At 44.6% G+C, this 25,716-nt stretch overlaps 1 protein-coding gene across 1 annotated transcript in view; it reads right to left on the bottom strand.

Annotated features, from left to right (window-relative positions):
* LOC142259433 (NEDD8-conjugating enzyme UBE2F) overlaps positions 1-25,716 on the bottom strand; it is a 314,423-nt gene that overhangs the window by 42,408 nt on the left and 246,299 nt on the right. Inside the window, exon 7 of the mRNA XM_075331845.1 lies at positions 2,287-2,319. Coding sequence (XP_075187960.1) covers positions 2,287-2,319 — 33 coding nt within the window. The remainder of the gene's footprint in view (positions 1-2,286; positions 2,320-25,716) is intronic.

Here is a 25,716-nt window from a genome sequence, read left to right as displayed (position 1 = left end):
CACCTGCAAAGGCTTCATAAGCTTTTAAAATGATTCCTTAGTCTGGTTCAGTAAGCTACACAATCATGGGGAAGACTGCTGACTTGACAGATGTCCAGAAGGCAGTCATTGACACACTCCACAAGGAGGGTAAGCCACAAAAGGTCATTACTAAAGAAGCTGGCTGTTCAGAGAGTGCTATAGCCAAGCATATTAATGGAAAGTTGAGTGGAAGGAAAAAGTGTGGTAGAAAAAGGTGCACAAGCAACTGGGATAACCGCAGCCTTGATAGGATTGTTAAGAAAAGGCCATTCAAAAATTTGGGGGAGATTCTCAAGGAGTGGACGCTGCTGGAGTCAGTGCTTCAAGAACCACCACACACAGACGTATCCAGAACATGAGCTACAACTGTCACATTCCTTGTGTCAAGCCCCTCATGATCAATAGACAACGCCAGAAGCATCTTACCTGAGCCAAGGAGAAAAAGAACTGGACTGTTACTCAGTGATCCAAGGTGTTGTTTTCAGATGAAAGTACATTTTGCATTTCATTTGGAAATCGCGGTCCCAGAGTCTGGAGGAAGAGTGGAGAGGCCACAATCCAAGCTGCTTGAGGTCTAATGTAAAGTTTCCACAATCAGTGATGGTTTGGGGAGCCATTTCATCTCTGCTGGTGTAGGTCCACTGCGTTTTATCAAGACCAAAGTCAGCACAGCCGTCTACCAGCAACTTTTACAGCACTTCATGCTTCCCTCTGCCGACAAGCTTTTTGGAGATGGAAATTTAATTTTCCAGCAGGACTTGGCACCTGTCCACACTGCCAAAAGCACCAATACCTGGTTTACTAACCACAGTATCACTGGGCTTGATTGTCCAGCAAACTCCTAAACCTAAAGAGAATCTATGGCGTTTTGTCAAGAGGAAGATGAGAGACTCCAGACCCAACAATGCAGACGAGCTGAAGGCGGCTATCACAGCAACCTGATCTTCCATAACACCTCAGCAGTGCCACAGGCTGATCGCCTCCATGCCACGCCGCATTGATGCAGTAATTCATGCAGAAGGAACCCCGACCAAGTATTGAGGCATTTACTGTACAGACTTTTCAGTAGGCGCCAACATTTGAGTGTAAAATCATTTCCTTAGTTGGTTTTATATAATATTCTAATTTTCTGAGATAATGACTTTTGGGTTTTCATTGGCTGTAAGCCATAATCATCAACATTAACAGAAATAAACACTTGAAATAGATCTGTGTGTAATGACTATATTATATATGCACTCCCCTTTTTGTATTGAATTGCTGAAATAAATGAACTTTTTGATGATATTCTAATTTATTGAGATGCACTTGTTTGTGGGTCTTTAGATCAGTCCACAGTTTTGCAGTAGTAATTTCAAAACAAATAAACATGAGAACTATACTTTATAGCAGAAGCACCATTCCATATTCCTTAGGCATCTATCTAATGATGGAGGGGATGTTACCAGCCTTTTCAAGCTACTTAACTTTTACAGTACTTAAGGTACTGTCAACACTTGGCGACGCTCCAGCGATCCCACCAGCGTTCTGACCTGGCAGGGATCGCTGGAGCGTCGCTACATGGTCGCTGGTGAGCTGTCAATCAGGCAGATCTCTACAGCGATCAGAGATCAGCCACCAGTGTAACGACGCTGTGCTTGCTTATAAGTTACCCGATGTGTACCTTGGCTACGTGTGCAGGGAGGAGGGAGCCAGCTTCTAGAAGATGCGGACGCTGGTAACCAAGGTAAATATTGGGTAACCAAGCAAAGCGCTTTGCTTGGTTACCCGATGTGTACCTTGGTTACCAGCGTCCGCAGAAGCTGGCTCCCTGCTGCCTGCACATTCAGATCGTTGCTCTGTCGCTGTCACACACAGCGATGTGTGCTTCACAGCGGGAGAGCAACGACCAAAAAATGGTTCAGGACATTCAGCAACGACCGGTGACCTCACAGCAGGGGCCAGGTCGTTGCTAGATGTCACACACAGCGACATCGCTAGCAAGATCGCTGTTGCGTCACAAAAACTGTGACTCAGCAGTGATGTCGCTAGCGATGTCGCTTAGTGAAACGTGGCCTTTACCCCTATAGCTCTATAAAATATTTCATCAGACTTGTTGTTTCTTTAAGTTGACTATTATTGTCATTATAACATAGCATCAGTTTCCATTCTTCCCGAACATCTACCTTATCAGTAGAAACACAAGTACATGTGCCGGCTCTGCTTTCTATAACTAATGTATAAATCAGAAGAGTGAGACATTTATCATATTATAGCTGTACTTACTGTAAACAAGGAGTTCAATCCCCATACAACATCCTGCAAAAAAAAAAAAAAAGAAGAAAGCAATCAAACACCAGAAAGATGTCAGCAATAGATGGTCAAGTCGTTTATTTGCAGGTAACATGGTTTCCTTATCAGGAGCAGAGCCCCAGGACACAGAAATGTGCGTGGGGTGGTGTCGGGGAACATCATGTACTGCAGAGTATCGAGCAATGGAAAGAGCAGTGTTTCAAAGACAAATTAAAGCTTGTGTGGAGACTGCAGGGAATAACAGATTATCGGATTTTACTGTCACAAATTAGAAGGAAAACGGGTGTTGATCACATGGGGCGTCTGAGAATGGAAGACCGCGATCACAGATATGGATCCTGGCAGCAGGGACAGAATGAGATGGCTGCTGTATTCAGCGGCTTGTCATCCGGCAGGGGAATAAACAATGTAGGCTTTGAATAGCGCTCTTTAAAAAGTGAAGCACAACATCTTAAATAAGCCACCAACCCATTCTGCTATTATTTCAGTAGCATTGACAACTATGGAAGAAATGCCAGTACATAAAGCTGAAGTCTTAGCTGCTGATCACGATGGTTCTATATGTTCTTATAATTGCACTTGGACGCAAGTCTCTGATTCATCATTCATTTTTCTTAAAAGTGTACCTGTCACTTCAGGTGATTTTTCAGAATTTGTTGATATGTGTGCACATGACATATAATACTATTTTTGAACATTGCAAGACTTGGATTCTGCACTTTCATATATTTTCCCCTGTGCGGGCGCCACCTGTAATTTTTAGTTCTTTCTGAGCTTGTGGGTTGAAACTAGCTGCTATGTCATCTCCCATATGCAGTTTAAAGAGAAATAAGAGATTATTTTCTATCCTGCCTCTGTAGCACATGTTTTGAAGAATTAGCATAGACTACTTCATGCAGCAGAAACTGAGCAGTGTAGATGTGATTCCAGAACTGGTAAAACACATAGCAGTAAGCCGCAGCAAAGGTCTGAGCAACTCTCTTTCCCTCTGTTTTTCGTTTCCCTCCTTCGGTCAATGCCAATTATAACTGCTTAACGACCTATGCTGAAAATGTACATATTAGATTACTAACAAAAACTATGAAGCTGGCTCAGGAGCGGAGTCTGCTTCATATCCAACAGATGCCGGCTGCGTTACACAGCTGACAACTGTCTGCAACTAGATGCTTCATTGGCTTTAAAGGGGTTGCCCAACCTAAAGGGGGCCTTTACACGCAACGACATCGCTAACGAGATATGTCGTTGGGGTCACGGAATTGGTAACGCTCATCAGGCCTCGTTAGCGATGTCGTTGCGTGTAACACATACGACCGACCGCTAACGATGTAAAATACCACATCGTTGATTGTTGACATGTCGTCCATTTCCCAAATATCGTTCCTTGTTCTGGACGCAGGTTGTTCATCGTTCCTGAGGCATCACACATCGCTACGTGTGACACCCCAGGAACGACAAACAACACCGTACCTGTGTCCTCCGGCAACGGGGTGGGCGTGACCCCTCCGCTTCAGTTGGATGCCTGCCGTGTGACGTCGCTGAGGGTGGGTGCGAACGCTAGCGACATCGCTAGTGATGTTGCAGCGTGTAAAGCCCCCTTTAGACTACAAGTTTGCAGTCACTTTACTTGACTGCAGACTTGTGAACCCTCACAACTCACTCAGTGCGCGATGTGAGGATTTACAAGTCTGCAATCACAGAGTTACTGCAGACTTGTAGCTTAACACCTTTAATTTAATTGTGTAAATCACGCTGGAAATCTCTTACAGCAGCACTTAAATTACGCAATTGCAGATGCGTGTGCACACCGGCTCCTATTCGTTCCCTGCGATGCAATTGTGGTGAGTCAACGGGTTACCATCGCTGCCTGTAAACTGCTGAATGCCCCCGTAACTGCCAGCTTGGGCCTCCTGTGAAGCTAAAGAAGAACCACAATTTCCTCATATACTGTAATACTGTATTATGTGTCTGAACAGAGCCTTCTTGCATGTATAAATTCATTAAATGGAATTGCCCTTGTACATGCTGGATGAGAGCTATTAGCTTGTAATGCTGTATTTCCAATAATGGCCTTACGATACACTATTGTGTGTATACTGTTTAAAGACAAATTACCCTGCAATGAACATCCAAAAGACATTTTTTCTTTTCCATAAAATAGAGATTTAAAACCGTGTTAAAATATCTGATAAAATTCGGTATAGCCGCCAAGTCAAAATGATGAGGATATCATCAATATAGCGGCCATACCAAACTATGTCAGACAAACGGATTATTTTCAGAATACATAAAAAACTCCTCCCACCGTGCCACAAACAAAATTGTGAGGGATGCTAAAAGAAGGAGTCATGAGACAACGCCTTTAAGACTGTTCAGATCTGCATTGCAGTTGTCTTTTATAATGAATGCGGGAACACTTTACAAATTTCCCCTTTACAAGGCAAAATACCTGGAGGAAAAACTTCCTTGTGCGTCTTAGGAAGTACATGGAAGATGGGGCTCCCAATCTACATTCCCAATCAGTATGACTTTGGAGTGTGTGAGAAAACCGGAGAACCCCGAGGAAACCCACGCAAACACAGGGAGAACATACAAATTTGTGGATTTTACTCTACTCCCAATACGTTGACATGCTCTGATTATACTGATAAGACTATAGTGTCATCAAATGCCTTCTACAGATCTCTAATACGACTCCTAACGTCTGCACAAAATGATTGACTTAAACTATTTCACGGCAATTAGTTCTTTGAGAAATAATTAAATGAGAAGAAAAGGTCACAAGGGGAATGAGACGTATTGATAAAATTAAGCATGATGATTGTGTTTTAGCAGCAGCAACGGCTTTTTTATGTATGCCTCCATCCATCACTCACGTCAGCCAGATCAGTCCTCGTGATCTCTGATCTACCAGTGTACAGGACTTAATTACATCCTCTAACGCAGTGCTGAGCATAGACCTGGTTATATACCCAACCGTATGCTATAAAATACTAGATACACAACTGTGCAATCTGCAGAAAATAGTCTACAAAAACCCAAAAGCCACTGGCAGAACGGGACTAGAGAGACAATGGAATTCAGAAATTAGACTTCTAGATAAGGCTAAACAGTATTAACAAATATAACAATATGGCCAGGTCCACATTAGCATTAAAATTGTAATATACACAAGGTAACAATAGAGGGCACCTATAACTTGTTAACTATGCCTGAAGTCTTCTTGAATATCCTCGAATGTCAACACTCAGAAAAATCCGATTCCCCTACACCCAGTATTGTAAGTATTAGGACTTAGAAGTGTTTCACAATTTTGGCTAACACATAGTCAATATATACCGAAAAGTCCTGCAACTTTCTAATATGTGAGGATTTAAGTGACCTGTGCCATTTTTGAAGCAGTAATAAAAGGGACAACATTTTGGGGCACCAGTTATTATGCTATTCTTGCCCTAACTCAAAGTCAGTGGGGTTTTAAGGTTCGGGTCAACCGCCTCCAAATTTGAGGCTGCAACACTCACGTGACAATGTCATAAGATCACAACGTGGAGCGGAGCTGGTCCTGGAGGTCATTATTATTATTTATTTATTTTATTGGAGGCATTTAAATGGGGTTGGTCAGTAATGGAAAGCCCTTTAATGCAATTTAACACTAGAAGTCCCAGAGAGGGGTCATTTAACTTTTCTACCATTGGAACTCTATGGAGCTCGAAATTCCTGGGACTTCTAGTGTTAACAGTTACAGTACTATGGAAAGATATTGAGATATTGCTGCTCATAGCAGATGTAGATTTACTTTTTCTGGTTTACAGAAAAATATGCTACATAAATTTGCCAACTGTTCCAGTTTACCATAGACTAAGGCTGAGTTCATGTCCTGTAATCATCCACTAGAACGGATCCTGCAGAGATCCGTTGGCAAAGTGATTTCTGCTTGTTCTGTCTTTTTAACAAGTCTTTTGAAAACGGATCCGTTTACAAATTGCTATTTATCTTCCATTTGAAATGGATCCTGTAAGAAAAAAAAACCCAGATCCTTTACAAATGCAAGGAAAATGGATGTCTAAATAGCAATCAGTTAATGGATCCGTCCTCCATAGACTCCAAGGTTATAAAAATGGATCCGGCAGACACAAGTTAGTTAACAACAGACAAAAAAAGTTGTTTGCAGAAATGTTTTCCCAACAGATCTCTGCGGGATCCGTTCTGATTACAGGACATGTGGACTCAGCCTCATACAGGCATATGAAACACCAATTTTAAATGGATATTAAAAAACAATATTTTTAAGATCTCTGACTGCTCTAAGTGATTAAAAATGCTCTGAATATGGAAAAGATAAGACTCCATTCAATAATAAGAATATTTATTCATTTATATAGCGCTATTAATTCCACAGCGCTTTACATACATTGGCAACTCTCTCCCCATTGGGGCTCACAATCTAGAGTCCCTATCTGTATGTCTTTGGAGTGTGGGAGGAAACCGGCGAACCCGGAGGAAACCCACGCAAACACGGGGAGAACATACAAACTCCTTGCAGATGTTGTCCTTAGTGGGACTAGAACCCAGGACCCCAGCGCTGCAAGGCTGCAGTGCTAACCACTGAGCCACCGATTCAATGAGAGCATGTATAGAATTAACCCCTTCAGCCCCCGGGCACTTTCCGTTTTTGCTTTTTGCTCCCCTGCTTCAGAGAGCCGTAACTTTTTTTATTTTTCCGTCAATCTTGCCATGTAAGGGCTTGTTTTTTGCGGGACGAGTTGTACTTTTAAATGAAACCATAGGTTTTACCATATAGTGTACTGGAAAACAGCAAAAAAATTCCAAATGCGGAAAAATTGCAAAAAAAAAGTGTGATCGTACAATAGTTTTTGGGATATTTTATTCACTGTGTTCACTATATGGTAAAACTGATGTATCTATGTGATGCCTCAGGTCAGTGCGAGTTTGTAGACACCAAACATATATAGGTTTACTTGTGTCTAAAGGGTTAAAAAAAAATCACAAGCTTGTCCAAAAAAAGTGGCGCACGTTTTGCGCCATTTTCCAAAACCCGTAGCGCTCTCATTTTTTGGGATCTGAGGCTCAGTGACAGCTTATTTTTTGCGTCTCGACCTGACGTTTTTAACGGTACCATTTTTGCGCAGATGCTACGTTTTGATCGCCTGTTATTGCATTTTGCGCACAATTTGCGGCGACCAAAAAACGTAATTTTGGCGTTTGGAATTTTTTTGCCACTACGCCATTTACTGCTCAGATTAATTGATTTTATATTTTGATAGATCAGGCATTTCTGAACGCGGCGATACCAAATATGTGTATATTTTTTGTTTTTTTAACCCTTTAATTTTCAATGGGGTGAAAGGGGGGTGATTTGAACTTTTAGGGTTTTTTTTATTTTTTTTTTAAAACTTTTTTTTTATTTTACTAGTCCCTTTAGGGGGCTATAGTGATCAGCAATCCGTTCGCTCTGCACTATCTGCAGATCTCAGCTACAGAGCTGAGAACTGCAGATTTGGTGCTTTACTTTCAATGCTGGCTGTATTCCGGCATTGAGAGGAAGTGAGTCATGTTAGCTACAGGCGTCATCACATGACCCTGTGCTACCATGGCAACCACCGAAAGTCACGTGATCATGTCACGTGACTTCCGGTGGGGATGGGGTAAGTGACTGTCATGGCGGCGCAGCGCAGATTTTGGCAGCGAGATGTAAGGGGTTAATGGCCATTGGCCACGGGTGGAAGCGATTCCACCCGCGGCTAGCAGGCACACATGTCAGCTGTTGAAAACAGCTGATATGTGCGCGGATCGCCGCCGCCTGCCCGCGGCAGGGGGCAGGGCTTAACGGCACATGATCCATGACGTACCCAGTACGTCATGGGCCGTTAAGGGGCTAAGAAAATTGTAATGGGTTAAATAAGATATAAAAGTACAGTGGAACTTTGGATTAGGAGTAACTTGGTTTGAGAGCGTTTTGCAAGACAAGCAAAGCTTTGTAAGAATTTTTAATTTGGTTTAAGAGCAATGCTTTGCAATAAAAGCAAATACTCACCGTGTAAGCTTCCAGTTCCTTCCTTTTACCACGCTTCATCCCGCTCTGGAGGTAACTTTCTGTACATATGTACTGTATACAGTATACCATCGCACAGTACAGTATATACTATATAGCATTTCTATCAATTTTCATTTGTGGATACAGTACTGCACTTTCTTTCTGCTAACCAGCACAGCACATTGCTTATACTGTAATCTAATTGCCTGTGCAGTATTCCTACCCCACATTTGGCTTCGTTCTACCCTTATTTTGGGGAGAATAGATTTGGGGTGTGTTTTTGTGTACTGTGCTACAATAAAGGTGTCATATTTAGACATTTTTTGTCTCTATAGTCTACCTCCCGCACACCAACAATTCTATTAAGAATTTTAATTTATTTTATGTTTTTTATTGTACTGTACAGTATTTTGTATTAGTGTACTATAATAATATTATATGAATACAGTACATTATTTTGTATTACTATAATAAGCTTGTATAAATACAGTAAATATCTTTGGGTTGTGGAACGAATTGTCTGAGTTTCAATTATTTCCTATGGGAAAATTTGCTTTGAAATAAAAGAGTAATTTGGTTTAAGAGCACACTCCCAGAACGAATTATGCTCATAATCCAAGGTTCCACTGTATATTAAAAAGAGTTGTTCTATAGCCACCAAGGAATCAATGGGCCTCATGGGACATTACACTATTAGAATTTTGAGAATTTCTTGTTTAATTAATAAGTTAGTGACTGAGGGCATGTGGGGAAGTCTTTATTCCCCAATTGTATTACGTCATAAAGGCGGGGATTTCTTTTTAGTGAATACATTTGTGAACGATGTAGTGTGTGGAGGTCCTTTATTCAAATAAACTATTTTTTTCCCTCTGTGTTTATGTTTTTTTAACTGTATACTTACCGGGTTAGTAATGGAGAGGCTTCTATCAGACACCCACATTACTAATTCCTGGGCTTGATGCCAGCTGTCAATTCATAGGTGACATCAACCCTAAAAGTATTACCCAGATTGTCACCATAGTAGGCCAAATCGGGAAGAGTACAAAGAAATGGCACATCAAATGGCGCTTCTGGGGCGGCTGTGGGCTGCAAGTTTTAGGCCGGGAAGGGCCAAATAACCATCGGCCTTCCCAGCCTGATAATACCAGCCCTCAGCTGTACACTCTACCTTGGCTGGTTATCAAAAATTGGGGGGAGCTCACACCGTTTTTGTTAAAAATGATTAAAAAACAACAAAAAACCCCCCAAAAAACTACGTGGGATCCTCTTTATTTTTGATAATCAGCCAAGGTAAAGCAAATATCTTAGGGTTGCATCCTGCAGCTGTGTGCTTTACCTAAACTGGTTATCAAAAATCAGGAGGACCCCATGTACTTTTTTTTAAAATTTATAACCTATCCAATTGTCGTGCTTTTACCCCCATTTTGCTTTCTTTTGCAGCCCACTTGCCCTTACTAGGATAATTTTACAGACGATTTACAGTACAGACGTTCGGGTCCCCATTAACTTAGGGGTCTGAGGTCAAGTTCGGGTCCAGAATTAAACGTTTAACTAAAGTCCAGCTGAACCCGAACTTCCCCAGGTCCGCTCATCCTTACACATAACATCTACAGTAAATAACAGCGGGTGTTCCCTCAATGACTACTGAAATAAAAAAAAAATTTGCACTGTAAAAGTGTGAATTGGGTCTTAATTATCTAGTAAACGATCAACTGAACAAGCTGTACAATATATCTGCTGAAAAGTGCAGACTTTTCTCTGTGTAATATACCACTAAAGAGTTTACGTTGCATCGAATTTATTTTAGATAAGGAATTACTCTTGGCTTCTCAGGAATATTCCTGGCTTGGCATTTCACAGGAAAATGTTTTTTTTTTGCTTGTCTAAAAGGAAACTGATTAAGATTACCATCAAGAAATGAATGAAATCTGCAACAATAAAAGCAAAAAACTCCAAAGCCAAGCATTGCTGAGAAATTACCATAATAGCAATGCCTATACGTGAAGGCCAATTTTAGACTAAAAGTTCTTGCTCGATAGCGGATAATGCCTGACTTGCGGTATCTATTCAGCAGATTCTAAAGGAACTCGGTCCTATGGGAAGGGAGCGCGATGGTTTCAGAAATCGCATTTATTCTATTTATTCCTATGGGAGATGGTGCCTTCTTATGTCTGCAGCAGTGCAGGATGGAAATCTCGGGCTACGTAGCATAGCATCATGAAAGCTTCCAGCTAACCGGTTTGAAAATATCATCCTCAAAAAACCCTGTCTTTGCAGCAAAAGGGAGCTCTTGTGCTATATAGCATAGTATATCAAACTTGTATCTTATAGGAACAGAACAGCCATTTTCCATTAGCATGATGTCTGAAACAGCATATTTCCCAATGGTAGCCATTATTTCGCAGTCATTAAAGTGCTGCCTACGGATGTCATCTGTGCACCAACCAGCAGCGGTATAGACTGGAACTTTACATAAGACGCAGATTTATGGCTTTTGTGAAATAAAAGGAACCGGTCATGTAAAAAAAATAAATACTATAAACCTACAGATTTGGCCTTTAGCTACAATGTACCCCTTGGACATCGGCACTGATGAGGGGCAAACCAGCTGCAACATGTGTTCTCAAATGAAGTTAATAATAATAATTTATTCACTTATATAGCGTTATTGATTCCACAGCGCTCTACATACATCAGCAACTCTGTCCCCATTGGGGTCACAATCTAGATTCCCTATCAGTATGTCTTTGGAGTGAGGGAGGAAATTGAAGTACCAGGAGGAAACCCACGCAAACACGGGGAGAACATACAAACTCCTTGCAGATGTTGTCCTTGGTGGGATTTGAACCCAGGACCCCAGCGCTGCAAGCACTGAGCAACTATGCTGCCCGTTTCTGGTTTGACTTCTTATCCTATGTCATGTGGCAAAGCAATTTAAAGGGTCAATATTCACCATTAGGGTTGTTACTCCCATCCTCAATTGGTGCCTGTACTTTTCGGCTCTGATGGGGCTATTTTCAGCATTAAACTAAGTTATAGGGGACTCCTCTTCAAGGTTCTCTATCCAGTTTCCTTAAAAAAGACCTGTCTTGTTAAAAGAGTTATTGAACTACAGGTATGAGCTTAATCTGCAGGTTAATAACGTTCTAAAACTGGCCTGCCTTAGCACTGAAAGCCCGGTTACCGTAAAGGAAATTAACTTTATTCCTCCAGGAAGATTTGGGCTTTCAATCATAGAGGCATGACCAAGAGGTTTTAGTCACTGCTCAGTATACTGTGAGTGGCGGCTGTAATTGCTCCCCGACACTGACAAACTGCTGTGGCCGAGTGTCTAGGACCAAAAGCCCGTGTCTACCGGCAGGGATAAAGTTAATTTCTTACGGTAATCGGGCTTTCAGTGCTGAAGCAGGAAGGTTTTAGAACACTACTAACCTGCGGATTAAGCTCATATCTGTAGGTCAATAACTTTTTTTTTTTTTTAACAATAGATTTTTATTGATTTTCAAGGTATTCACATACAGAGAAATGAGGCATTGAGAAAATAGAGTAAATGACTTATTAACTATAATATTACACAAAACTCTGTAACATTAAGTCAGGAACCAACAACAAGGATAGCTAACTGGTCAATCGCGAAATAAAGCTATGGCAATATCCATAGCACCTCTATTTTTATTGTCAGGGTAAGAAGACCAGAAAGATTATGGTGGTCTAATATGAATTCCTATACGTTCCTAATCTCAACCCCTCAACTCGGATGATTCTCTGCTATAATTGAGAAGAGAAAGAAAAAAAAAAAAACAAAAAAAACGAAAACCTGTGAGATAAAGATAGAGGGAAGTGAACTATAAAGTAGGAGAAGAGAAAAAGAGAAGAGGAAAGGAGGAGATTAGGGCATTGCACTTCACTTCAAAATCTGGCGATACAAGGGGGAAGACAGGAACGCCTCCCAGTGAAACCACGTCTTGCCAACTGTGTCTCTTTCATGTTGTGAACAAGCTACCAGGGACTCCATACGGTGTGTCAGGTCCACCTCTACAAACCACTCTTCCAGAGACGGGGGGTCCACGGATCTCCAATGTCTGGGGATCACAGTTTTCGCGGCCTGCAAAAGGTGTCTAACCAGAGATTTTTTATATTTGGAGGTGGATACAGGGAACATGTAAAGCAGAATTGCTTCTGGGGACTGCGGTATTGAGATCCCTGTAACCTCCAACACAGTCCTGAGAACTCCGTTCCAGAAGGCGCGCAGGGTCGGGCAAGACCACCATATGTGGGACATCGAGCCCGGCTCCGCTCCGCAACGCCAGCATGTGTCTGGGACCCCTGGGAACCATTTATTTAATGTGGTTGGGACCCTATACCATCTCGAAATTATTTTAAAACTTGTTTCTTGCGACTTGGAAGCTATGACTGACTTGTGTGATAGGGCAAAGCATTTATTCCATTGGGTTTTCGTGAAGGTTTTATTTAGTTCTGACTCCCAGGCCTTACAATAAGGGGGGAGGGAGAGCAAATCTTTTTCCGAGAGCAGTTTGTACACGACCGAAGTCGTATGCGATATAACCGTGTTTGTGAGGCATAGCATTTCAAACGGTGATGGTGGGCGTATCAGTGAGTCCTTCCCAGGGATTGATGCAAAAAAGTGCTGGAGTTGGGTATATTCATAATCATATCGCGGAGTGGAGGGGGTTTCTCCCAGAATCGCGTTGAGTGGTATTAGTGTTCCGGAGGGAGCTACCTGGTGAAAGCGTAGAGGACGGGATCTAGAACAGCCTAAAAATGTCGGGGTGGTACATCCCGGCCTGAACAAAGGGTTACCTGAAATGGGGAACAAGGGGCCATTCCCATCTATCAGCCCCTTCTTCAGAGAAGGGATGCTCAGGGTCTTCAGCGTATGAGCTGTTGTATAGGATGTTTCCAGGTTTTTAGGAATTGTGGACGGGCGTAACCAGGGCAAGGTTCCGACCGGGAACGGACATATGTCAGTTGCCAGACGCACCCATAACTTCGTCGAATAACCATGTACTAAATCCAGTACCCGGCCATGCGCTGCTGCAAAATAATAACGTCGGCAATCCGGCAAACCCGTCCCACCTGCTTCCTTGGGACGTGTTAGGGTTTCCCAGCGTAACCTTGGATGCTTTGACGCCCAAACAAAGTTCTTAAATTGTCGTCGAATTCCCTCCCAGAATGCCATCGGGATGTATGTGGGAATCGTGTGTAATAGGTATAACAACCTGGGGAGGACAGTCATTTTTAATATATTAATGCGCCCGAACCAGGAGAAACTTGTCCGCTCCCAAGTGGCTAGATTATTCTCCAATCTGGAGAGAAATGGCTGGAAGTTCAATGTGAACAATCTGGAGAGATCCGAGGGTAGACGAATGCCCAGATAGGTAATGACATTGTCTGGGGGCCACCTAAATGGGTAATGCGACTTTAAGTCATGCACCAACTCATCAGGCAGAGTTACGTTGAGGGCCTCGGATTTGTCCATATTGATCTTAAAGTTGGACCACCCACCGAATCCCTCCAATAAATCAAGCAGGTGAGGCAATGAGGTCGTGGGGTTTGTTATATAAATTAGTACATCGTCAGCAAACGCTGAACATTTATATTCTTTGCCTGCTAATTTAATTCCTCTAATCTCAGGGTGGTTACGAATGGCAGCCAGGAGATGTTCCATAATTAATATATAAAGAAGTGGAGATAGTGGGCAGCCCTGCCGGGTGCCATTATGGATGGTAAAGGGGTTTGATAATGAGCCATTAATTTTTAGGTTAGCGACTGGGTGTTGGTATAGTGAAAGAATTTTAGTAAGGAGGGAGGGACCTAAGCCAATATGTGTAAGGGTGTCTGCGAGGGAGGGCCATGAGATTCTATCGAAAGCCTTCTCGGCATCAAGGGATAGGACCATCATCGGTATTTTGTGTGTTTTTGCATGATGTATAATGTCTATAGTTTTTAGTGTGTTGTCCCGTGCCTCCCTCCCTGGAACAAAGCCCACCTGGTCGGGATGAACCAGCGAGGGAAGCAGAGGATTCAGTCTAGTCGCTATTAATTTTGCAAAAATTTTTAGGTCCGTGTTCAAGAGGGAAATTGGGCGATAGCTCTTGCAGACATGTGGGTCTTTTCCTGGCTTAGGGATTACGGTGACAAATGCGGTCGTGGATTGGGCAGGGAACGGACAGGACTCAGAGATGGAATTAAAGGCGACCAACATCAAAGGGGACAAGAGATCTACCAATGCTTTATAAAATTTTCCTGTGAATCCATCTGGGCCAGGGCTTTTGTTATTTGGTAAGTTTTTTATTACTTCTAACAGCTCCGAGTGATCGAAAGGGGTATCCAGTTCAGCTATAAATTCTGGTTTAGGGGTCTCGAAAGGTGATCTGATGGGAAGTGGGGGGTTTGTCGGTTTGGGGAGATTGTATAAATTTGCATAGTATGTACGGAACGTGTCAGAGATTTCCGCCGTTGTGTGTACCATGGAGTCATCAAGTCCCTTGATGCAGGGGATAAAATTCTGAGTACATTGAGAGCGGAGGGCTCTGGCAAGCATCCTTCCAGGTTTGTTGCCATATTCATAAAATCGGCTGCGCCCAATTTGGAGGTACCGCTTATACGATTCGTCTAATAGATGTTTCACTTCTTGTCTTGCTTTGAGAAGATTTCTTAGCGTTTCTGTCGAGAGCGCATTTTTGTGGGATAATTCTAGTTTAGAGACCGCTTGCAAGGCGGAGTTCAGGGCTTGGGCTTTAGCTTTTTTCAGCCTAGATCCGTGTTTAATGAGAACCCCTCTCAACACACATTTCAGTGCTTCCCACTTGAGGATTGGGGTGGTCGTGTCGGCAACATGGTCAGCGATAAAGTGTCCAATAGATTCTCGTATGTCCGCCAGACACTCTGTGTCTGTCAGCAGGCTCTCATTCAGACGCCATGGGCGTACCGTTTTAGAAAAGGAAGGGATTGTGAGAGAGCAGTAAACTGGGGCGTGATCGGACCATAATATATTACCAATTGCTGTGGAGGAGATCCAAGGGAGAGCCGAGTGTTGGACCATGATGTAATCAATCCTACTATAGGAGTCGTGCGGAGTGGAGTAAAAGGTGTAATCTCTGACCTCAGGGTGTTGTAGTCTCCATACGTCGCATAGCTGTACACTAAAGAGGGCTTTTTTGATATATTTAATGGCTTTGTATGATAAGTGTGATTTTTTCTTAGAGTTGTCTAAAGTCGGGTTCAGAGTGAGGTTGAGATCAGCGCATAAGATTACCGACCCCTGCATCAAGGGAGACGACACGTCCATCAGTTGTGAGATAAAATTGGCTTGATCTTGGTTAGGGGTGTACACGTTTAGGAGAGTTAATATTTGGCCCTCGATATTTAGGGACAGAATGATATACCTCGCCTCTCTATCTATCGTACAACTAAGAATTTGGTGAGGGAGGGATTTGTGGATGGCTATGGCGACTCCCTTGGACTTGTTACTAGGGTTGTTGGCAAAATGCCAACTGGTGTAGTGTTTGTGTCTGATGGTGGGTGCATGATTTTCCTTAAAGTGTGTCTCTTGGAGACACACTATCTGTACCTTTTGTCGATGAAAATGATGCAGGATTTGTGCCCGTTTTTCTGGCGTGTTCAGACCTTTGGCGTTGAAGGAGGCGATACTCAATTCCGTCATTGTGATAGAGTCGTAGCGCGATATCGGTGAGTGAAGAGCTTTGTGCAATGCCGTAAGAGAAGTAAACAAAACAAAAAAAGATTAGAGAGTAGAAGAGAGATAAAGAACAGAGCTGCAAGAAAAAAGAAACGTAAAGGCTCAGAGGTATAGCCTCTGTGCAGTAAACAACCTAAAAGGGTACTAGCGTAGAACAGGAGCTTGTGCAACCTTGTCCGGTGGTACAGAGGCTCACACCCTATGTGGGGCGAAGTCTGGTCTAGTGAGTGGCAAGGTAGCACAGGAGCCTGCGTAACACTCTATTTGGTTTAACATTATAACATGGTCTAACTGATTATCCATCGGCTATTGCATAAAGATAATGGTCTTTGGGCATGCAACAAAAAAAAAAAAAAAAAAACACAAGGGAGACCCTCTGCAGAAAGTCACAACCTCTTTGCTAATAGTGTCTTGTTAGGGTGCAGGGGTTCCCAGATAAGAAACATCCCCCCCCCCCCCCCCCGCATTCACTGTTTGAAACACAAGTTCCCGCCGTCCATCCCAGTGTCTCCTCCCACTCGCATTTCCTCTATCTTTTTCTTTTTTTTTTTTTTTTTTTTTTTTTTTTCCCTTTCTGGGAACAAATGGGTGGACTCGGATCACGTGCAATTCCAAATCAGTGCTGACGTCCCGTCGGAAGTCTTAGTCCTTAGGGTGTAATGCGGCGTCCCATGGGCGGTCCTCTTTTATCTCCCCCTTTCGGTTTTTCTCTGGGGGAGAGTCCAGCCGGGGGACGCTCTTGTGGTCTTGTGGGTCTCCCCATTAAGGCCAGACCATGCTCATTAAGTGCCTCCCAATCAGGCAAAGTGATGTTTGGTAAGTCCAGGCCGGACAGGAAACCTCGCAGGTCTCCCGGGGTTCTGATTGTGAAGGTCTGGTGCGCTTTCCGCACTGATAAAGAGAAGGGGAACCCCCATCTAAAAGGGATTTCCTTCTCTCGTAGGAGATTAAGTAGTGGTTTGAGGGCCGCTCTTTGAGCCAGTGTAAAGCGCGATAGATCTGGCATGATTCGGATAGGCTGGCCTAGGTGGGATATTGATCGCTTCTGACGTGCTGCCTGTAGAATCAATTCTTTAAGTTGGAAAAAGTGAATCCGGCAAATTACGTCCCTTGGCTGGGGGTTGTTCGGGTCAGGGGGCCGTAATGCTCTATGGGCCCTGTCAATTTCGATAAAAGTGCCAGGCGGGCGCCGAAGCAGGTCATTAAAGATGGAAGTCAGTGTAGATGAGAGATCTGCAGCAGTGATGGATTCTGGAAGGCCTCTAATCCGTAAATTGTTCCTCCGATTTCTATTTTCGAGATCATCTAATGAGGCTTGAAGGCTTTGTAATTGGGAGGAGTGGCGTTTAACGGTGTCTGTCAGTGTTTGTATAATTTTTGTCGTGGAGTCACGGGACTGAGATATAGAGTCCACCTTTGATGAGAGATCCGTTAACTCCGAGCGAAACCGGGCAAATTCTTGTTTGCATTCGGAGACAATCTGCGATGTTAGGTTAGTAATGTCCTGTTTGGTGGGGATTGACTCAAGTAGTGTGCGTATATCTGCCAGGGTAATCGGCCTGTCAGCCTCTGGAGGTGTCTGATTATACAGCTGCTTCTTTTCAGAGGATTGTTGGTCACATCTGGTGGGAGGGGTGGGTTCGCCTGTCAGGTCAACAGGGGCGCCCCTGCGGTCTGGGGCCTTGCTATCTCTTTGCGCTCCTTTACGGGGCGGTGGAACGTTTGACTCGGCCTCTATCATCTCTCCACCTTTGGGGGAGGCTGAGAGCCAGGAAGATCCTGTGGACCATCCATCAGAGGATTCAGTGGAGTGCAGGGCGGGGGGGTCGCTCCATAGCCCCTGTGTCAAGGGCTCCAGAGCGGGTCTCAAAGGGGCCCCGGCTGCTGAGTTGGCCAGTTGTGGGTGACGGGTGGACGCCCCTGCAGATGGGCGCAGGGCACAGGGGGACTGCGATCCTTCTCCTGCTCCCCCTCCCCTCTGCAGCTCCCTCTCATGGAAGCAGGGTGAAGGGGGGGCTCCCACACCCACGTGAGCGCCTTCATGCCCCCGCGACATCGTTGGTGTCTGTGACCCCCCCGGCCAGCACGCTGGGGAGGCACATGCAGCGCCGCTGTCTCCCTCAGCGTGAATGGGGGAAGCGCCGCTGTCTCCCTCAGCGCGGATGATGGAAGCGCCGCCATCTCCCCTTCCCCCGCACCTCACCTCCTCCTGAGCCGCCGCATCTCCACTGCCCTCCTCCACCTCCTTATCACGTGTGCGATCCGGCCGGCAGGTTCCCTCTCTTTCATCGCCGGCTGCTTCACTCCTCAGGAGCGCGGGCACTCTTCCACTTGTGACTCCACAAGGGGAGCCGCCATCCTGCTCCACTGGGTCCTCCTCCCCCTCCTGCCGCATGGCCGGACGTCTGGGGAATTCTGCAGCGACAGAGGTCAGCGGTGTCTGGGCTGCTGGGTGCTGCCTGGGGGCTCGGTGATCGGTACCAGGGGATGCGGGCTTCTCTGTACGGATGCCTCGTGGCTGATCTCCTGGTGCTGCCGGCGGGAAACCTTGGGACTCCCGTCGGGGGGGAATCTGGCGGGTTAGGAGCTGGGCGATATCCCCTTTTGTAGCTGGGGGCTGTGAGGATGCTCGGCCTTTTGTTTTTCTGGTAGATTTGCCCATATTTTCAGTGGATGCCGATGGATTTTCATATGTGCTGCAGGAGCTCCAGAAAGTGCGTCCCTACACCTCCATAGTCAGCCACGCCCCCTCCGGTCAATAACTTTTTTTGACAAGACAGGTTCCCTTTAAGGAAACAGGATCGAAAAGTTTAATGGGGCAAATGGCCCCTTCAGAGAGAAAAGGGACTGGCCACCTAATGGGGGGGGGGGTGAGGGTAACAATCCTAATTGTGCATATTGACCCTTTAAATTGACATGCCACATAACATAGGATAAAAAGTTAAACCAGACACTCCATTTGAAAAAATGTGTTGGGGGGGTTTGCCCCTCATCAGCACCGATTTCTAAGTTTCTCCTTGTGGAGAGTGTCGTCAGTATAAGGAGATGGTATATTTTTGTGTTACATGAGAACTACATTCATTACCCTGATAATATGATTACTGGACCCTTCTCTCACTGTACAGACGACAAGCTGGGAATTAATTTCTGCAAAACATAACGAATAATGATGGACTAGTCCTTAGGAACGATGGAATTACAAATTGCAATAACCTGACACAAAAGGACACTCAAGGACTGCTTTTGATTTTTTTTTCTTTCGGAGCTGCTCTTTGACTACCGAGTCATTGATGGTGTACAGGGTGCCAAGTGCGGAAATAAAAGGTAGATTAAACTACAAAAACCCTAATTATCCTCCCATTCTGGGCAACTTGTGCCATAACTATCCTTACTCATTGTTCTTCTGTGTGAGAGCATGTCAATTCTTTCAAAGACTTCAAGCAGATATGAAAAAAATGAGAACATTATTTTTCTGCTCTATAGTCTTCATAGACATAAAAAAACACAGGAAAAAAGGGGTAAAATTGTATCCTCGGGAAACAAAGCCTTTTGTCTGTGCTTACAGCAATAAAGGAATGTCAGGTAGTCACCGCACTCCCGATAATTGCAGTCTTGTTTCAAGGACTTTCTTGCCTCGATTTCTGACAATCTGAAAATAATTGAGAGTTGCTTATTGAGCAACTAAAAAGGTCATCTCTGCCGCCGCCAGGACCTTTAACCTGACAAAGCCAACAATGCAAAAACACATTTACAGGCAGCTTTTTAAAGTTGACAAAATAAAAAGATGTAACCGTCAAAGCGGTTCAATAGGGCAAAATAATGCCAACCTATTAAAGACCCTACATACAAGAAATGTGTCTAATAGAATAGGAGAAGGGTGGAGGCTTCAAATACTCAAAAATAATATTGATTGCAATTCAAGACGCAAGCCTGGTGCTGTATTCTCCAGTAGATAACCCATTTGTGGTGGAGTAGGACGTGCCAAATTAAGTAAGAGGCACTAATGTTATAAGAAATCAGATCTTATCCACACGTCCAATTGTTTGCTGGGGGCACATCTGACTGCAACCAGTCACAGATGCCAGGACTGCCAGTGGGCAGGGGAAGTAGTGAATATGGATGAGCAATAAAGAGCGGTTCCGGAAGAAGAGACCCGAAAGCAGTTACAGCCGCGCCAGAGACTCGATAAGTATGACTCTCTTGCTTTATTTTTCCTGTATTTATTTTTTTTTTAATTTCCCAAGTAGCTGGACCTGGATCATTAGCTGGAGTTCCCTGAGAACTCCGGGCCCGTGACCGGCAACTGGATACTTTTGAAACTGAACGGATCCAGACTTTTACAGTCCGGGTCAGTCTATCACTAGGCCCTTAGGCAAATCTTCAGTTGTCAGGTTGGCAAAATCTGAAATGTGCCAGCTATGGGCATGTATAATTTTTTTTATGCCAATTTCTTATGTAAATTGGAATTAATGTCAGACCACATTTAGCTACACTACACGGAAAATAACTTATGCCTTTAATATTTTCAAAAAGGGCAAATACATGTTTTATTTTTTCTTAAAGGGTTACAGTACATTCACGATATATATTTTTTTTTTTTAAGAATAAGCTGTGCGTGTACATGTGGAATAACACTATATCTGCCAATTACATGACTTGTATCCTGAATTTTCCAGTTTTCTTTTCTGCAATTGGCTCTGGGCAAGTTAGAGAAGACTAGCTGCGGTGATAATGTAATGCAGTATTGTAATCCAGCACTGCAAAAGTTGATTGAAAGTCTATCTTTATCAAATAAATATCTCTAAAAATAAAATAAAAAAATAGAAAAGTCCACATTTCCAGCAGCAAGTGTGTATCATGGTCAAACCTGTCAGGTAAAGCTGCCCAACGACTAAATCAACAGTCCCGTACAACCTAAGGGTACCTTCACACTTAGCGATGCAGCAGCGATCCGACCAGCGATCTGACCTGGTCAGGATCGCTGCTGCATCGCTACATGATCGCTGGTGAGCTGTCAAACAGGCAGATCTCACCAGCGACCAGTGAACAGCCCCCAGCCAGCAGCGACGTGCAAGCGACGCTGCGCTTGCACGGAGCCGCCGTCTGGAAGCTGCGGAGACTGGTAACTAAGGTAAACATCGGGTATGGTTACCCGATGTTTAAATTAGTTACCAGCGCACACCGCAGCTGTGTGCAGGGAGCAGGGAGCCGCGCACACTGAGCGCTGGCTCCTTGCTCTCCTAGCTACAGTACACATCGGGTTAATTAACCCGATGTGTAATGCAGCTACATGTGCGGAGAGCAGGGAGCCGCGCACACTGCTTAGCGCTGGCTCCTTGCTCTCCTAGCTGCTGTACACATCGGGTTAATTAACCCGATGTGTACAGCAGCTACATGTGCAGAGAGCCGGAGCCGGCAGCACAGGCAGCGTGAGAGCTGCGGAGGCTGGTAAACAAGGTAAATATCGGGTAACCACCTTGGTTACCCGATGTTTATCTTGGTTACAAGCTTACCTCAGCTGTCAGACGCCGGCTCCTGCTCCCTGCTCACTTCATTTGTCGCTCTCTCGCTGTCACACACAGCGATCTGTGTGTCACAGCGGGAGAGCGCCTTTGAAGAAAACGAACCAGGGCTGTGTGTAACGAGCAGCGATCTCGCAGCAGGGGCCAGATCGCTGCTCAGAGTCACACACAGCGAGATCGCTAATGAGGTCACTGCTGCGTCACAAAAAGCGTGACTCAGCAGCGATCTCGGCAGCGAGCTCGCTGTGTGTGAAGCACCCCTAAACCAAGAAGGAAAATTAGTCACATTAATAGTCACAAGAGAAAAAATGTTTTTGTTATATATAGTTCTTAACTAGAAGCAACAAACTTAAGTTATTTAGCTAAACTAGGATATTTTGATTTAACTCAAAAAGACACGCTTGCTGCTTTTAACATATGAACTTAGTACTTCCATGACTAAGGACTCTAGAGATGAGGGGACACATGGAAGTTCGGGTCCACCAGGTTCGGTTGAACTTTAGTTAAAAGTTAGATTCGGGACCTAGACTTGACCCCACATAAGTCAATGGGGACCCGAAATTCTATGTTGTAAAATGGTCGTAGTAAGGACTTAAGGGGGCTTTACACACTACGATATCGTTAATGATTTATCGTCGGGGTCACGCCATTAGTGACGCACAACCGGCGTCATTAACGATACGGCAGCGTGTGACACTTTTGTGCGAACTAAAACGATCGCAAAAGCGGCCAAAATAGTTTGCCGCGGGAGGTCGTCCTAAAACCAAAAATTGTTTAACGCTCATTAGTGATGATGTTCCTCGTTCCTGCGGCAGCACACATCGCTGTGTGTGACACCACAGGAGCGAGGAACATCTCCTTACCTGCCTCCACCAGCAATGCGGAAGGAAGGAAGGAAGGAGGTGGGCGGGATGTTTACGTCCCGCTCATCTCCGCCCCTCCGCTTCTATTGGACGCCTGCCGTGAGACGTTACTGTGACGCCGCACAATTCAGCCCCTTAGAAAGGAGGCGGATCGCCGGACAGGTAAGTCCGTGTGACAGGGGTGCGCGATTTAGTGCGCAACGGGAAGCGATATGCCCGTGTCGCACAAACAATGGGGGCGGGTACACTCGCTAGCGATATTGGCAATGATATCGTAGCGTGTAAAGCCCGCTTTAGGGGCTGCAAAAGGAAGCAAAATAAGGGCAATCGCCCTACAAACAAATGAGAAGATAGGGGACACTTCAGGTAAGAGAGCCACAGGTAATGCAAAACGGTCCTGGCTGCCTTTGTATTGTGAATTCAGACTTGGCTGAGTAAGTAAAGGGTAAACAGGAGAATATGAGATAATCTGAAAATGTACTTAGTGGGTGTAACAAATCATTAAGGTGTGATATGTTTGTTAAATGGGCTAAAAGTACACAGATATTCTCAAAGGAAGCTTTTCTTGTTAGTGATCCAGACACGGTCACAACACCATAGGAGTCTGCCACATGTCTAAAGTATCTGTACTAAAGAATCCCTAGTTCAAGATAATCATGTACGGAAATTAGAATTATAAAAAGAAAAAATCTACCATTTATAGAATAGAAACCATGTATCATAAATCAAAAAGCCCATGTGATAGCATGCTATCACATCCAGCTGATATCACATCCATCTGATATCACATCCATCTGATATCACATCCATCTGATATCACATCCATCTGATATTAGCAGGGGCATACAGGGGAATGTATGTAGGGGAAGCCTACGGTGAATGGGGGCGCCATTACACAATTTTAGGGTGCCAACCTCCGCTGGTAGGTAGGGCACAGGAGGAAGTGGCCGGTATAGGGTCAGCAATATTCTCCCTTTTTCTGTGCATCTTTAGATTGATATTCACCAGATGTCACATACCTATCGAGATTTTAAATTATCTGAATAAAAATTGTTTTTAAGGGTTTTTTTTTTCATGATACATGATTTTGCACTAACCTTCCTCCCTGAGAGAGAAATCAGAGTCCAAACTTATAGAATAGAAACCAATAAAAAAAAAAAAATTAAATTATTTATCACTATTTAGTTTAACCCCATAGCGACGGCCTAACGTCTCAAGACGTCGGAATAACAGGGTACTTGTTCTGTACCGACGCTTTGAGACGTCATGCCAAAAAAAGCTTGTAGCGCCCCCCAGCGACAGAAAATCTCCGGGGTTTCAGCTATCGGGGGTAGCCGAGACCCTGGAGATCATGATTCAGGCCGGTTTTTCCGGTCCCCGCTCACGTGATCACCGGTTCACACCGTATACCAATGATCACGTTACTGTAAATGACAGCGCCGGTAAAAAAAAAATGATCTCCCACCTGGCATGATCAAACATGTCAGCTGGGAGATAAATCTCCTCCCTGGTTCCCTCCGGTCCCCCGGTGTCGCCAAAGTGCCCCCCCGACCCTCCCACCCCCTCCATAATGCAAGATGGTGACGCGCACACCGGCGCGCTGGCCGCATTCACCCTCTCCCTCCGATTTCTGTCGCATGTGCAATGACACATGCGACAGAAAACTCCTCCCCGGGCCCTGCCAGATCACCCCACATACCTCCCCGGTGTCTCCGGGTGTTCCCCCGTACCTTAGTCTCGGCGAACCCCGTGATCCCTCCTCTTCTTCTGTAGCGCTGGTCACATGTGTGCAGAGCAGCTGACAGCCAGCTTCCTGTGTTCAGTGTCAGCTGTGTTGGCTGCACAGCCACTGCTGCTGTGACCCGGGGAGGGTAGGTGCAGATTTTTTGCACCCACACTCCTCACATGGAGGGTCTGGACGCCTAGAAAATGGGGGATACGTTCCCTGAACGTGCCCCTCACATTATAGAAGATCCAGAGTCGTCGTCGGACTTCCAAAATGAACTACAGGGGACCCGATTTTTTTTTTCTCTTTTCAATAAATTGGTGAAAGAGGGAATGTTTTGGGGAGTGTTTTTTTCAAATAAATTTTTTTTGTCTTTTTTTATTACTGTTAATTAATTATGTCGGGTATCTGATAGATGCCATGACATAACTGCTGGGCTTGATGTCAGGTGACATTACACATCTGGTATCAACCCCATTTATTACCCCGTTTGCCACCACACCAGGGCAACGGGATGAGTTGGGGCGAAGCGCCAGGATTGGCGCATCTAATAGATGCGCCACTTCTGGGGCAGCTGCGGCCTGCTATTGTTAGGCTGGGAAGAGTCCAATAACCATGGCTCTTCCCACCCTGAGAATACCAGACCCCAGCTGTCAGCTTCACCTTGGCTGGTGATCTAATTTGGGGGGGGGGACCCCAAGTTTGTTTTTTTTTAAAAAAAAAAAAATAAATAAAAAATAGCCTGGGGAGCCCTCCAAATTGATCACCAGCCAAGGTGAAGCTGTCAGCTGTGGTTTGCAGGCTACAGCTGTCTGCTTTACCCTAGCTGGCTATCAAAAATAGGGGGTACCCCACGTCGTTTATTTTAATTATTTTTTTGGGGGGGCTAAATACAAGGATAGGCACCCTTTAGTGCCACATGAAAGGCACTAAAGGGCGCCAGCTTAGAATATGCAGGGGGGTGGGACGTTATATATATGTTTGGCATCTATCCATTCATCCACTGTAGCATTTTAGGCTGTGTGCCCACAATCAGGGTTTGCAGCATTTTGGACGCAGAGTCTTTTCCCTGCATCCATAACGCTGCGTTGTGCAGTAGAAGAACAGTAGAAGGATTTTTAGAAATCCCGTGCCCACTCTGCTTCTTTTCTCCGCAGCATAAACCGACTTGTGGTGCAGCTTCCCGAGCCTCAGCAAGTCAATTTATGCTGCGGAGACAAGAGTGCTCTCTGCAGGTAGAATTGAGCTAAAGTCCACAGCAGCCTGAACCCAAATTGTTGGCATGGGCAGCTGCGTTCTCCCGTGGACAATACTCACATCTCTGCAGGAAGGCTGACACTGTGTACTAGACGACGTGTCTCTGGATAATGGCAACGTAGCCTAAAAGTGAGAAATTTGTTGCCACAGCAACATTTTTGTGAAGTACTTGTGGATTCAAAATGCTTACTACACTCCTGAATAAAATCCTTGAGGGGTCCAGTTTCCAAAATAAGGTCACTTGTGGGCAGTTTCTGCTG

Source organism: Anomaloglossus baeobatrachus (genome assembly GCF_048569485.1).
Source record: "Anomaloglossus baeobatrachus isolate aAnoBae1 chromosome 7 unlocalized genomic scaffold, aAnoBae1.hap1 SUPER_7_unloc_4, whole genome shotgun sequence".
NCBI classification, from domain to species: domain Eukaryota; kingdom Metazoa; phylum Chordata; class Amphibia; order Anura; family Aromobatidae; genus Anomaloglossus; species Anomaloglossus baeobatrachus.
Note: the sequence above shows the minus strand (reverse complement) of the source record. Positions and strands in the feature narration are given on the sequence as shown.